This window comes from Nerophis lumbriciformis, linkage group LG33, assembly GCF_033978685.3.
Source record: "Nerophis lumbriciformis linkage group LG33, RoL_Nlum_v2.1, whole genome shotgun sequence".
Taxonomy (NCBI): Eukaryota; Metazoa; Chordata; class Actinopteri; order Syngnathiformes; family Syngnathidae; genus Nerophis; species Nerophis lumbriciformis.
The window spans coordinates 5,043,370-5,058,762 of record NC_084580.2 but is presented as its reverse complement, the minus strand read 5'-3'; the positions used below and the strand labels follow the sequence as shown (position 1 = coordinate 5,058,762).

General features: G+C 40.4%; 1 protein-coding gene across 3 annotated transcripts in view; it reads right to left on the bottom strand.

Annotated features, from left to right (window-relative positions):
* adamts12 (ADAM metallopeptidase with thrombospondin type 1 motif, 12) overlaps positions 1-15,393 on the bottom strand; it is a 46,692-nt gene that overhangs the window by 12,011 nt on the left and 19,288 nt on the right. For 2 of the 3 annotated variants that reach the window (XM_061928691.1, XM_061928689.1), the window contains 12 exons: positions 13,011-13,188; positions 12,475-12,665; positions 12,323-12,406; positions 11,445-11,569; positions 10,215-10,364; positions 9,895-10,038; positions 5,063-5,207; positions 4,896-4,988; positions 4,658-4,803; positions 4,410-4,579; positions 4,176-4,309; positions 3,653-3,773 (listed from right to left, as the gene is read on the bottom strand). In XM_061928691.1, coding sequence (XP_061784675.1) covers positions 3,653-3,773; positions 4,176-4,309; positions 4,410-4,579; positions 4,658-4,803; positions 4,896-4,988; positions 5,063-5,207; positions 9,895-10,038; positions 10,215-10,364; positions 11,445-11,569; positions 12,323-12,406; positions 12,475-12,665; positions 13,011-13,188 — 1,681 coding nt within the window. Of the gene's footprint in view, positions 1-3,652; positions 3,774-4,175; positions 4,310-4,409; positions 4,580-4,657; positions 4,804-4,895; positions 4,989-5,062; positions 5,208-9,894; positions 10,039-10,214; positions 10,365-11,444; positions 11,570-12,322; positions 12,407-12,474; positions 12,666-13,010; positions 13,189-13,308; positions 13,415-15,393 lie in introns of those variants that run through there. The other variant, XM_061928692.1, reaches the window with a different exon arrangement.

Below are 15,393 nucleotides of genomic sequence, written 5' to 3'. Positions count from 1 at the left end.
AGCCGCTGCTCCTCCACATTGAGAGGAGCCAGATGAGGTGGTTCGGGCATCTGGTCAGGATGCCACCCGAGCGACTCCCTAGGGAGGTGTTTAGGGCACGTCCGACCGGTAGGAGGCCGCGGGGAAGACCCAGGACACGTTGGGAAGACTATGTCTCCCGGCTGGCCTGGGAACGCCTCGGGGTCCCACAGGAAGAGCTGGACGAAGTGGCTGGGGAGAGGGAAGTCTGGGCTTCCCTGCTTAGGCTGCTGCCACCGCGACCCGACCTCGGATAAGCGGAAGAAGATGGATGGATGGATGGCATCCCAGCTACAACTGGGTTCTATTAACACAGATACAACTGTATATACGACGGATACTGCCCTCCAAAATAGTTTCTCTCTCTTTGATGAAATAACATTGGAGGAATTGTTAAGATGTGTAAATGGGACAAAACAAACAACATGTTTACTTGACCCATTTCCTGGGAAACTAATCAAGGAGCTTTTTGTATTATTAGGTCCATCAGTGCTAAATATTAAAAACGTATCACTTTCCTCTTGCACTGTTCCACTAGCATTCAAAAAAGCGGTTATTCATCCTCTGCTCAAAAGACCTAAACTCAATTCTGACCTCATGGCAATCTAGCGACCGGTGTCCCACCTTCCGTTTATCTCGAAAATCCTCGAAAAAATTGTTGCACAGCAGCTAAATGAACACTTAGCGTCTAACAATCTCTGTGAACCCTTTCAATCCGGTTTCAGGGCAAATCACTCTACGGAGACAGCCCTCGCAAAAATGACTAATGATCTATTGCTAACGATGGATTCTGATGCGTCATCTATGTTGCTGCTTCTTGATCTTAGCGCTGCTTTCATTACCGTCGATCATAATATTTTATTAGAGCGTATCAAAACACGTATTGGTATGTCAGACTTAGCCTTGTCACGGTTTAACTCTTATCTTACTGACAGGATGCAGTGCGTCTCCCATAACAATGTGACCTCGGACTATGTTAAGGTAACGTGCGGAGTCCCCCAGGGTTCGGTTCTTGGCCCTGCATTCTTTAGTATCTACATGCTGCCACTAGGCGACATCATACACAAATTCGGTGTTAGCTTTCACTGTTATGCTGATGACACCCAACTCTACATGCCCCTAAAGCTGACCAACACGCTGAATTGTAGTCAGCTGGAGGCGTGTCTTAATGAAATTAAACAATGGATGTCCGCTAACTTTTTGCAACTCAACACTAAGAAAACGGAAATGCTGATTATCGGTCCTGCTCAACACCGACACCTATTTAATAATACCACCACATTTGACAACCAAACAATTACACAAAGCGACTCGGTAAAGAATCTGGGTATTAACTTCGACCCAAGTCTATCCTTTGAGTCACACATTAAGAGTGTTAATACAACGGCCTTCTTTCATCACCGTAATATCGCTAAAATTCGTTCCATTTTGTCCACTAGCGACGCTGAGATTATTATTCATGCGTTCGTTACGTCTCGTCTCGATTACTGTAACGTATTATTTTCGGGTCTCTCTATGTCTAGCATTAAAAGATTACAGTTGGTACAAAATGCGGCTGCTAGACTTTTGACAAGAACAAGAAAGTTTGATCAAATTACGCCTATACTGGCTCACCTGCACTGGCTTCCTGTGCACTTAAGATGTGACTTTAAGGTTTTACTACTTACGTATAAAATACTACACGGTTTAGCTCCATCCTATCTTGCCGATTGTATTGTACCATATGTCCCGGCAAGAAACCTGCGTTCAAAGAACTCCGGCTTATTAGTGATTCCCAGAGCCCAAAAAAAGTCTGCGGGCTATAGAGCGTTTTCTATTCGGGCTCCAGTGCTCTGGAACGCCCTCCCGGTAACAGTTAGAGATGCTACCTCAGTAGAAGCATTTAAGTCCCATCTTAAAACTCATTTGTATACTCTAGCCTTTAAATAGACCCCCCTTTTTAGACCAGTTGATCTGCCGTTTCTTTTCTTTTTTCCTCTGCCTCCTCGCCGGGTTATTCCGGTTCCGGTGACCATGGATGAAGTGCTGGCTGTCCAGAGTTGGGACCCGGGGTGGACCGCTCGCCTGTGCTTCGGTTGGGGACATCTCTGCGCTGCTCGGGATGGTCTCCTGCTGGTCTCCTGCTGACCCCACTATGGACTGGACTCTCACTACTATGTTAGATGCACTAAGGATTGTTCTTTCACAATATTATGTCACTCGACATCCATTGCTTTCGGTCTCCCCTAAAGAGGGGGGGTTACCCACACATGCGGTCCTCTGCAAGGTTTCTCATAGTCATTCACATTGACGTCCCTTATGTGGGCTCTGTACCGAGGATGTCGTTGTGGCTTGTGCAGCCCTTTGAGACTTTTTTGATTTAGGGCTATATAAATAAACATTGATTGATTGATTTATTGACATGATCCATGACGTTTACTACTACATCAGAGCCTACAGCGACTACTTTGGGACTAATTATGATCCAGAACCTTATATATTTTAGCCTGAACACAAGGAGGATGAGCAACAAGTTTTATAAGCCAAGTGCTAAACGGATGCAGCTTGAGTGAAACACTTGATACAGCTGAATTGCTAAGTGCTAAACATACAAACTAACCATTATACACCATAATAAAACAAACAGCTACTGCACAAGGTCCGCTCTCGCTGGGATAACGACCGACGACACAATCACATAATCCTGTTTAGATGAATAAGTAGTCACAATCTTCACGAAGAGAACACATGTGCCGCAACAAGCGTGTTTTTGTGTCTTTTTCGCCATCTCGGGGGATGTCAAAGTCAACCAGCCTCTCAGTACATAGCCACATTCATCTACTACTAGGTGAGAGGCATGATTTATAATCTAGAATTTACTTTTAGAAGTTTTGAGATGAAGCTTGTCAGTGTGTCAACAATATAGCAGCATAAACTAGCTGTTAGCTCACTGCCATCAATGCGCTGCTAAAATAAGCCGTCTGGGTTGGTGCTTATGATAACAATATCACTAATACAGTACTTGGTTAATATTAAGGTCACAAAATGTAAATGGAGTATTGTCGGTGGTTTTTGAATGGTTATTTAGAGGGTTTTATGAGCGCATTAGAGTACCCCCGATCCGTTGACTCAATTATTAGCTATTTATTTATGATTTTGAATGTATAAAAAAAAGAAAAACAAACATGTTATTGCCTTACAAAGGGATTGTGAATGATACACAGCACATCACTTTCCAATTGTTGCGTATTTTCAGTATCACTAATCTGTGCAGTACGAGTCTCCCATGTGGTGTCATCTTATCCCGACTCTCCAGAGATTGCCGAATATTTTGCGAGCGGAATATTCAAAATGGTCGTCTGAAGTTATGGTGTTTTGTGGATATTTAGATGGTATTTTCACATACTCTGCAGATTGCAAATATAATTGGAGTTTAACGGATACATAAAACACAATTCATAATATAAAGTCAACTCGTTTTTTCATTATACTAAAATTTTAAACACTGCAAGGTTTTATTGTATGATGGCGACAGCTTGACCCTGGAACTGATTAATTTCATGATTAGTATTCTGGAACTGACAGTTTTTAAACTGGGAGGTTTCACTGTAGTTTACACTTTTACTTGCTCAAATATAATTTCCGGTGAACTCACCGAAGCCGTCTCCCTTGTCAAACGACCTATAAACAGTCTCACAGCTTTTGCCATCACCCAAACACACGCCACAACGATCCTCCACTGCATTGGAGTCGATGCCATGATCACAGCCCACTTCCTTAAGACAGAAACACACAACCATAAACTTATTAGAGACTCACACATGTGTTACTTAAAATCAGAAGTGTCTGAAGTTAAGGAGTTTATTAAAGTATTTTTATAAAATGAAATGATATATGAATGGATATGAGCGGACCCTGACTAAACAAGTTGCAAAACTTACTCAGGTGTTACCATTTAGTGGTCAATTGTACAGAATATGTACTGTACTGTGTAAACTGTAACAATTCATATATGTATTCTCTTCCCTCACAATGTGCTGATAAAATTTGTTTGGCCTTTTTGATTTTTCAGGTAACCCTCAGTGGAAAAGGTTTGGACACCCTGGATTTATGATGTAAGATGTTTCATAGGTACATCCCCTCTCTCTCTCTCTGAGTGTCTTACCCAGCCACACTACCTTGCACACTCCGTTGACACAGATGTTCCTTGAGTTGTTGTTCATGAAGCACGGTGTTCCGTCCGTCACAGTGTCCAGCATCTTCTCCGAAAAATACTCATTGACAGGTCGGCAGTGTAGCTCACAGGGATTTACTGCAGTAAAACGGGGGGCGTATTTTTTTGTAAATGCTTCCCCCTACTGGAAGACATAAAAGCTCATAAATGGGCTAAGGGGATGTGTGGCAACACTTACAGGGGTTCGCCACAGGAATCCATTTGTAGAGCTCGTTGTGGTAGGGCACAGTGTCAAACTCACTACACAGCATTTCTCTAAAAGTCGGATTATTCTTCTGGCAGGGTTTTGTGTTACAGGTCCGATAACGCTTCCTCTCACCCGTACAGTACTTCCCTCCAAACTCCGGTCTGTGGAAGACAGCCAAAGTATTTTGTAGAAGGCAGAACTATAAAACGAGTGCTGCAAAGAGTAAAATTAGCTCTTACTTGGGGTTGTTACATTCTCTCTCAGCTGACTGAACTCCAGTGCCACAAGTCCTTGAGCAATAGGACCAAGTACTCCATTGTCCCCAGCCTCCATTCACCGTCTCAGGCAGTTTGCCCACAATGACACACTCTCCAGAGATACACCACTGAGGCAAAACCAAATTAAGTCTTTTACAGCCACAGCACGATACAGAAGCATCCTGTTAGGTCCACTTTTAGGATTTGGCACCCGATCTACCTTCTCTGGTCCACAGCGCGTGCCATCAATAGGTGCGTCCAGTTTAGAGCGACAAGTGCCATTCACAGAGCACCAAAGAATCTGGCAAACATTCTAAATAATGACACAAATCTCCAGATATGAGACTATTATCATGCTTTCTCTTTAACTTGCTGAGTAATACTTACATCCACCTCTGTGCAAAAGGTGGCATTCTGACCATACTGGAGCTGACATTGATGGTGCGTGGTGTAGCGAACACCGAGGCGTGCCAGTGGGGTTGTCAGGTCTCTTTTGGAAGGACGATCATCCAGGCAGAAACCCCATCCACGACTGAAAGACATAGAAAGATAATAAGATGGTAAACAAGAGACATTTTTGACTATTCTATTTATTTGTATGGCAGACTTCAGGGAGTCCCAGCAGCTTGAGAAAAATTAGGAAATGCAGGTAAAACTCAAAACATTTGAATATTGCGCAAACGTTCGTTAATGTCAACAATTCAACTTCAAATATGAAACTAATATGTAATATAAACCAATTTCATTCAAAATGATATATGTCAAGCCTTTGTTATAAGTTTGATGATCAGGGCTTACAGTTTTTTAAAACCCATACATTTTCTGAGATTTTCAATTCAGGGTTTCCATAATTTGTAAACCATAATCATCAAAATTATACCAAAAGATGGCTTGAAATATCTTGAGTTGCATGTTTTGAGCCAATGTAATCAGTTTAACTTTGTAAATCTAATTGCTGGAATAAACAACTCCTTGTGTCATGATCTATTGTCCCGAGCCATATCATTTTTTTTTTTGGTTATTATTGTCAATTTAGTGTTCTGTTTTGTCCTGAGCAGTCATTCCTCTGTTTACTTTTCTTGTTGCCTAGGGCACTGAATGGACACACCTGTCTTCAGTTAATGATTTGTGGTCCCACCTGTCACATCCCCTTTATTTTCATTGTTCACCCAGCCTTAGTCGCTGGATCAATGTTCGCCACTTGCGAAAAGTTACATTCATTTGCCACACTCTGTCATTCTTAATGTAAGTTTGCTAGCGACTTGCTACGACACTTATGCTAGTTCTTTGTGTAGCTTTGCCGTAGCTTAACCATGCTAGCGGCACGTTTATCTTTTGTACTTTTGCCTTCGTCATTGGGATAAATCTTACTGTACGCTGCTTCTGCCACTTCCTTCTAATCCTTCCGCATCCATGAGAACACAACCCTCGCAGCTATGCGCCCCCACGATCCCAACACTTTTGCACGATATTCATATTTTCTTAGTTTCACCTGTATATTTTTTTCAAACAGGCAAAATAGATAGCAATATAAATAATATTTTCAATTCCGGGCTTCACGGTGGCAGAGGGGTTAGTGCATCTGCCTCACAATACGAAGGTCCTGAGTAGTCTTGGGTTCAATCCCGGGCTCGGGATCTTTCTGTGTGGAGTTTGCATGTCCTCCCCGTGACTGCGTGGGTTCCCTCCGGGTACTCCGGCTTCCTCCCACTTCCAAAGACATGCACCTGGGGATAAGTTGATTGGCAACACTAAATTGGCCCTAGTGTGTGGATGTGAGTGTGAATGTTGTCTGTCTATCTGTGTTGGCCCTGCGATGAGGTGGCGACTTGTCCAGGGTGTACCCCACCTTCCGCCCGATTATAGCTGAGATAGGCTCCAGCGCCCCCCGCGACCCCAAAGGGAATAAGCGGTAGAAAATGGATGGATGGATTTTCAATTCCTACGGTGACAGAGTACTGTAAATAGAGCAGAAAACTGTACTCCAAAAACAGTTGAGCCTGAGTAGACCCACACTTTAAAAACCCCTATGTGGCATGTTTCCTTGTCTTTCCTTAAAATTAAATACGTCGACAATTATACAATTAGATAATTGCATGGTTCTCAACTTATTCATAAGAAAACAGTGGCAGGCAAGAGTGCAGTAAAAAAAAATGTAATCCAAAACTTAAGTAAAAGTAATGTATCACTTTACAATACAATAAATTTAGTTATATATTACCTCCACCAGGATGTTATGTAATCATGGCCATTAGTTTGTTGGTTGGTCTGTTAGATAGCAAAATAACTCAAAATGTTATTGGGGGCTTTTCATTAAACAAGCCGCCACCTTATTGCAGGGCCAACATAGGTTAGCAGACAACATTCACACTCACATTCAGACACTGGGGCTAATTTAGTGTTGTCAATCAGCCTATCCCCAGGTGCCTGACTTTGGAGGTGGGAGAAAGCCGAAGAACCCGGGGAGAACTGCATTCGGGATTTTGTTACTATTGGGTGGTAGGGCCTGGCGTAGGTCTGCGCTTTCCGAGTGCTTTTGTAGTAGGTCAATAAACACTTTATAAATCCTTAACAAACTGCTGTAACCCATTATGTGATAGTGAGCTGCAGAAGTGAATTATACTGCTAAACATTGATTATTTTGAATATTAAACAAATATTATTATTTTGCATACTTGATCTTAAGCTTCTCAACAATAATTGGTGTCTCTTAAAAACTGGAAATAATGAGTTAGATTCAAAACAACTTAAGTAATATTTATTGGGTTGTAACCGTAAATGTCAAAGCCTTATTATAGAGTGAAAAATACATCAACATTTACTAATATGTTATTTTCAAAACAGTGATAAAGTTACCGTTATTGTACCGTGATACTAAAATCTAGTCGCTTTTTTGTCTAAGAAAATGTCCAATAGACGTCTACTGAGCTCCTTGTTATGAATATTGTATGGAACAGAATTTCCGGTTTTGTGTTTTTATTTTATCTGTTTCCTGTTTGTATTATATCATTACCTTTAAGGCTCTGGTAAGAAATTGCAAGTGAGCACACCTATGTCTATGATTTGTCATTAGGAATTGGTGTTTTATTTAGCTCAGCTGGGGCTTAAGCTAGTCACCGGAGATTGGACACTATTTCATTTTGTATTTAATTTTTATATACAGTATAAAACGTAGTATCATAGCACATGCTACATACTGTAGTACAGTTGGTGGTGGCATGCACCTTCGGGTGCACCCTGCCTTTAAACTAAAAGATGAAGAAGGAGTGAGTCGCTGGTTTATTAATTTTCCTGTGATTCTTGTTCTCTGTGTTCGCTTTCTTTGTTCCATGCTTTTCATTGCATCTCTAATAGCTGTTTTCCTTGTATCATTCCCCTTTTGGGGTACATTCCTGTTTCCTCCTCCCATGGTGAGTTTTATGTTAGCCCAAGCTGCTTTGTTATTTTGGTACAAAATGTTGGTCTCTCACCATGTCCTTCCTGGGTTAATGCTTCACAAAATGGGTTATGAAACCTGACACTGTTTGGACAAAGATGATAGCCTCTAACGCAGTGACGTGCGGTGAGGTTCATGACTGGTGAGGCACTGACTTCATCACAGTCAGATTTACAAACATATGAACCCTAAAGAGTATCTTATTCACCATTTGATTGGCAGCAGTTAACGGGTTATGTTTAAAAGCTCATACCAGCATTCTTCCCTGCTTGGCACTCAGCATCAAGGGTTGGAATTGGGGGTTATTAAATCACCAAAAAATATTCCCGGGCGCGGAGCCGCTGCTGCCCACTGCTCCCCTCACCTCCCAAGGGGCGATCAAGGGGATGGGTCAAATGCAGAGGACAAATTTCATTACACCTAGTGTGTGTGTGACAATCATTGGTACTTTAACTTAACTTTACACATACAAACTGTAGCACACAAAAAAGCACATTTAATAAAAAAAAACGTTATTATGGTCTTACCTTTACTTATAAAATAAGTCCATGAGCCGGTGTTGTGCTGGATTAATGCACCTCCTGACGAGAGTGTTATATCAACTAAAGTCCTCACTTAAACTTTCCACGTGCAAGATTGAATCTATTTAAAAAAGTGTAACCGAGGGTTTATAAATGTCGCCTATACTGTATGAAACTACAAAATAACAAACACGGAGGCTCCAGTTTACACGAGGACCACTTTATTTACCTTCTTTCAAAAACTTCCGCTCAACTCCAACGTGTCATCACTTCCGCTCTTAGCGCCTTCAAAATAAGAGCTCAAGGCATATACTGTATAACAGCGCATAACAGGAACTTAACATCACAAAGAGGAAAGCTCATAAAAATAGGTTACAAAAGTTATTTAATAAGAAGCCAAAAAGTGCAAAAACAATAATGTTCGTGTTGGAGGAGTTGTGAATTAGGTACACCTGCAGTCTGCAGGTGTACCTAATGTTGTGGCCCTGCAGTCATTCACAACTCCTCCAACAACATTATTGTTTTTGTACTTTTTGGCTTCTTATGAAATAACTTTTTTTAAATAGATTCAATCTTGCACGTGGAAAGTTTAAGTGTGGGCTTTAGTTGATATAACACTCCCGTCAGGGGTTGCCGTGCATTCTACGGCGGGGGTGCAGGAGGCGAGCCTCAGCCAGTGCGTCTTTTGCAGCCGTTTTATGATCGCTCAGCACAAGAAATACTTTACACACATACAGTTGTTGACAAAATACACTGTACATTATATACCTCAGCTAACTAAACTATGGAAATGTATAGTATAATTCATATAGCAATACGGTCTCACTGCACAGCAGGCCAGCAGTTAGCCGAGTCCGCAATCCATGGTGAGGCACAACGCAGTGACGTGCCTCAACTGGCTGCTGTTCACCGCACCGTCTCTTCTCAGTATTTGAACGGCAAATGTGAAAATTCAGCGATTTTAAATAAAAATAATCTAAAACGGGTGAAGTTAAATGGAAAATAACTTTATAGTATAATCACTGGATACATATAACAATTTAATAAAAAAAAAAATCTTTTTACATTTTCTTTCTTTCCATAATGGCAGGTGAGGCCCCGCCTCACCTGCCTCTAGTGACTGCACGTCACTGCTCTAACGCTCCGCAATGAGTCGACGTTTAGCTTCAGATATCGTAAACATGGTGGGCCAGTTTTTTTTCGAATCAAAAACTTTGAAATAAGACAACCAAAGGACCACAAAAGCTTGAATGTGGACTCACTCAAGGAAGCGTGTGATGTACTCCTTGGAGCAAGACGACCAAGTGAGAGGTGAACTGTCATACATCAGCTGTCTTGACATGATGAAGGGGTGCCTCCCTCCCAGCTCACAGTCGTTCCCCTGGCCGTCGTGATGAATTCCAAAGCTGCGCTCATACACATTCAACAAGAAGAAGATCTACTCTCTTACAAGAATAGCTTTCATTCTCTCATAGTGTATTGTATGTTGCTATTAACAAATTCTGAAGAATCTCGGTAAAGATAGTTGCAAATGAAGCCCCCACATTAGGACGTACAGCTAACAAAGCATTTTGACACTGACCTGTGACCCATCTCATGGGCAATGGTGAAGGCGACGGGTAAGCCTGAATCCTCGTTAATGTTGCAGCTACGGTGCGGTTGGCACATCCCCGAAAGGTGAGACAGGCCTAAGGTCTCACATGGTTGGTTCATCCCAGCACAGATGTCCTTCCTGATACGATCAAGGCGTATTTAAGTAAAATATATAGTTGGAATGAAGACACTGCAATTCCTGTCTAAAAACTGGCAACACATGTACGTACCCCTCACAGAGAATGTGTTTAAATTAGTCCGGAGTGTGAATATTTAGTGTGAGCACAAGAGGTGGGAATCTTTGGGCACCTCACGATTCGATTCCGATTCTTGGGATGACGATTCGATTCAGATCCGAGCTTCAATTTAACACAATTCTCGTAATATATTATTTGATAGATAAATCATAATAAAAACTTTTCAAAACAGGTTACATTCAACAAAAGCTCCTCCTGGCTGCTGACATACTGTACACGCAGTGTTGGCCAAAAACCTTTTTTTTTTTTTATGTATTTTTTAAATTTTACCTACAAACAATCACAGAATGTTAAGAAGTCTAATAAAAGGAAAAAGAACAACCCCAACTCCAACCCAATCACAGCTTTACAATAATTAGGATAGAAATTTACAAAGCAATTAAGAACATATACAATAATTAAATAGAATTATGTATTATATACAATAATTAAATAGAACAATGTATTAACATTATCAATAATAATATAAATAGTTGTTAAATGTTTTAATCAAAAAACGGATCCTTAAAAAAATTACAACAAAAAAATACTTAATTTTTTTTAATCGATTCTCGAAATGATAAATCGATTTGGAATCTTAATAAGTAGAAATCGCAGTGCACGTTAGACACCATGGGCTCCTCCACCTTTCTTACACTTGAGGATGCCCCAGAGGTGCCTAATTTGGTTCAGGTCTAGAAGAGACATACTTCATCCTCTTCATCTTCTTAGCGTGTCATCTTTGAAGGCTTATCATGTTGGTAAGCTGCCTATTGGAATCCATGCTTCCTGTCCATTCATGCCCAGAATATGATGTTACCACCGCCACCAGCACTGTGCTTGAGTGTGTTACTTACTTGTGTTACCAGCTAATGAAACAAGTCTGTGTGTTAGGTCATGTTTACTGGAAAGTAGGACACATACTGTATACTCTATATGCAATTTTATAAGCAAGTGTGCCTGTGTGTGCGTGGATTACTTACCTGGTGACCAACACAGCCACGTCATGATGGGCAGGATGCGTGTCACTCTGTGGATTTAAGTTCTTTTGCCAGGCACAGAAGCTGGACAAAGTGGTGTCTGCATGGTGAACGATCTTCAGTCCTTTCTGGGACAGCCAGCAGAGTTAAAAAATGCCATAATACCAAACATCCATGACAGTTAAGCTCAAAGTTCAAATATAATGTGTCTGTCAAATCATTTCATAATTTTTTTTCTGTACATTTACAACACTTCCTTGTGATCTACATAACATGTAATGGTGGTGCTTTGGTCAACATGTTGCAGAGATTATGTTTACATACCACCTTAAAGGCGCTTTTCGGACTGTCTTAAGAATGCGCTGTTTTGTGGGAGGTCTTATTTAAGTGCTGTACTCCAGGCTAAGCCCCTTTCGACTGAGTCTCCACCCCGTCAACCATGTTGTAATTTTTAGCACTTCCATATCAAGTCTATACTGACAGATGTAAGTTAAAACTATACGCTACTTTTTATTAGAAATAGCATGTGCATATACGAACCAGTCTGCCCCACAACAAGAGGATAGAGAAAAATAAGGAACTTAGCGACTACAACTGAAGAAAAATGTCGGACTCACGCAAAGCTCTGCGAGTAAACCATATATGGAGATATCCGCTGCCGTAACTAAGGTAAAATAGTCACTAAAGTCTCACATTCCAAACGACTCGTTTGGAGCAAGTTTGCAAGAAAGCAAGATTGTTTTATGAATATCTTCGCCATGCCGCCAAGTTCACATTTTCAGGACATGTGGGGTTACCAAATACACAAAAACAGGTTAAAAAAAAGTTGGTTTTGCATAATAGGACCCATTTAATGCAAAAAACCATAAATGTTTCTTTACCTCTTCTTCTTGTAGTAAAATCAGTCGAACCAAGATGACGTGGATGGCGTTCCCAATGCTGGCGTCATGGAAGATACCTGCCACCTTTCCAATATAAAATTAATTGAGTTAACAACGAGTGAGATATGAATGTGACAGAAGTCCAGCCTCACCATGTTCATAATGGTGAAGATGTAGGACTCCACATTGTCGCTGCCATGATATTCAATGAGTTTGGAATCCGCCACTACCATGGTCTCCACCCAACGCTCCCTGCTGACCGAGCGCTGGGAGCGGGACTTCATGGGACTGTGTACCCTCTCCCATTCCTCCCGCTCTCTATCCACTTGTACATATTTGGCATCTGATGTATAAATGGACAAAAATATTAAATTAATCAAAATTTTAATTAATTTAATTTCATTAAGTCATGAACGAAACAAAAGGTCACACGCACAGTGGACACCCAAGGAAGAACACATTAAGGTTTGGTGAAGATCTGGATATAGGAGCTGTCACATTATTTCATCAATGAAACAGTTCACTTACCAGATCATAATGGTACTATCTGTCTTTAAGTCATCCTCTATGAACTAAGATATAGCTTGCCAATTACTGTAACCAACCAACTGAATAATTTCACTTCAGTTTCTGCTGTTGCTAATGGGGATCGAAATGAATGAACTAAACTAAACTAAAAAATACACACCTTGAACTCCGCATGAACTGCGTGCATGTCTGCCCTCCGGACTGCGTTTCTCCCGGTGTGTTGCCGTGGTAACTCTTGGGAGGATGATGTGGGGCTCTGGAGACCCTTCAAGATCACTTGGAGATTTGGGGAGTGGCTCAATAAAGAAGTGTCCCTCAGGCAGGGAGAAGAAGCCTCTCTGTTGAAAAAAAGAGTAGATTATTGAATATGGGTAGAACTGATATAATGCATTTACAACAAGTAATAATCATCCAAGATTGTGGTGCTCATATTAAACTTAGACATTGGCTTAAACTACCTGCAGATTTCGGCCGTGTTAGAATTGTCAATATTCATTTAATGAGTTTATAACACCCTTCCATTTCTCCCTTTCTCCTTTCCCCCCTGCAGGCACCTCCTGTCTACAATCATAGCAGCAATAAAGTGACTTCTTGCCAAGTATTCGCTACAAGTTCTTACTGGTGAAGCTCACAAAAGTACGTAGACACACGCCTTCAAGCACAAACACCGACAATTATTCAGGCACACAAAAGATGTTCTGGCTAGTTTTCTTTGGGGTAGACTATATAGACAACTTGGCGTTATGAACGTTCCACCGCTGACCCGGGTTCAGGGTCATCTTTATTAAATTGATTTTGAGTGCATATGTGTGCGTTACTGTGTGTCTGTGCGTGTGTGTGACGTTTTAAAGTCCAAACAAGCCTGGACTGCTCAGGGTTGAACTCCTCCCTCTCTTTATGAAAGATGACTGACTAGTGTTCTACACAGAAACAGCCAATCAAAAATAATGGTTTTATTGACACTTTCAGGAATGATTGTGGTGCAACGTGGCAACATACGGAAAACTGTGTCCAATAGTTTTCCCCTCGGTAATTAAACAAGGTGGCTAATCCGAGCCAAAAGCAGTTGCGAGAAATGAGGCCATGTGATTGACTATAGTCTTGGTTTCATTTGTCCTGCTATTCTGCACTTTTGCACACTTTAGATTTATAGGTCAGTTTCATAAGCATAGGGGGAAATCAATAAAACATTTCATTCAACTTTTTGCACAGGATATCATGTTTCCTCTCAGGGGGTCCCCCTGGGCATTGTTAATCCACCTGCTATACTTTGCAAAGAAGAATAGTGCCAGGCAGCTATTTCAATTCATTTATAAGTGGGATTTGATATTAAAAAGGGGCAGCAATCACTTAGATAGGCTACTACAGTACTGCACATTGTTTTGCTGCTGTTTAAAAAAAAAACATGATGTCTAAAAATACTTTTTCTTTGACTAATTCAAACGACTTAATCTATACTGTACTGTAGTAATTTCTCTTATTATTTTCTACATACCTTTGGAAAGAAATGTGTGGGTCCTCTGAACAATGTTTGACACCTTTTTTATTGATCAGTCTTGATTTATGGTGTGACTGCTAGAAAATCCTTTTTACATATGTCAAAAACATATTTTTTTTAATTGCAGAAAAAGACATTATAAATCTCTCCATACCGACAGTTGTAAATATTTAGCATTTAATGAGACCATTTAACAGTGACTAAGTGGTAGAAAATGGATGAATGGATGGATGGATTTAGTTTTTTGTATGTGTGATGACAGTAAAGGCGGAGAAGAAAAATACAATAAACACCAGAGATGTGACTATTGGGGAAACATTCATAATCACAATCTATAGTATAGCCTTGGGTTTCATTGTTTTTTATGTATATATTTTTTATCTGAGGAATGGTAGAGGAGTTTTATGAATGATCAACTTCTGTTAAATGCCAGTGTTGTATTGAATAAGGTAAATCTAATGCTGCCTGGGGATCTGTGTGGCACTTACTGTAGTTTCCCCTTAGCAGACACCAGTTTGTAATTGTTCAAGAGCAAACTGAATCAACAGCGCATCTGATGGTTTTGACGATTTTGCCTCCATTTCCTTAAGATACGTATTATAAAAAAATCAACAATGGCTAATAATATTTGTATTTTAAGTACTGAATGTATGCAATGATTGAGATAACTGCAGTTAAGGACGACAGCGCCTATACTTGGTTTGATCCTTTACGTAAATTAGCCTTGCGGTCATTGGTCCAGTACGTGCATTATAGGCTGCCCAGCACAATATATATATATATATCAACTATAAGCCGACAATAATAAAAAAGAAGAAGAAATAAAAGTACACTGCAAAGTCAAAGTAAAGAATGGATGTACCTTAGTTTAACAGTGGTTAACTTATTTTTATATTTGTATGAGATTTGTGTGACTGTGGAAAATGTTAGAATATTATTTAAAACACTGATTGTACATTTATTTAAAGGTCATGACTCTAGATTAGAGAGATTAAAACCATTATAATTGATGTTTTGCGAAGAAAGTTTTAAACCAAATGGTCAA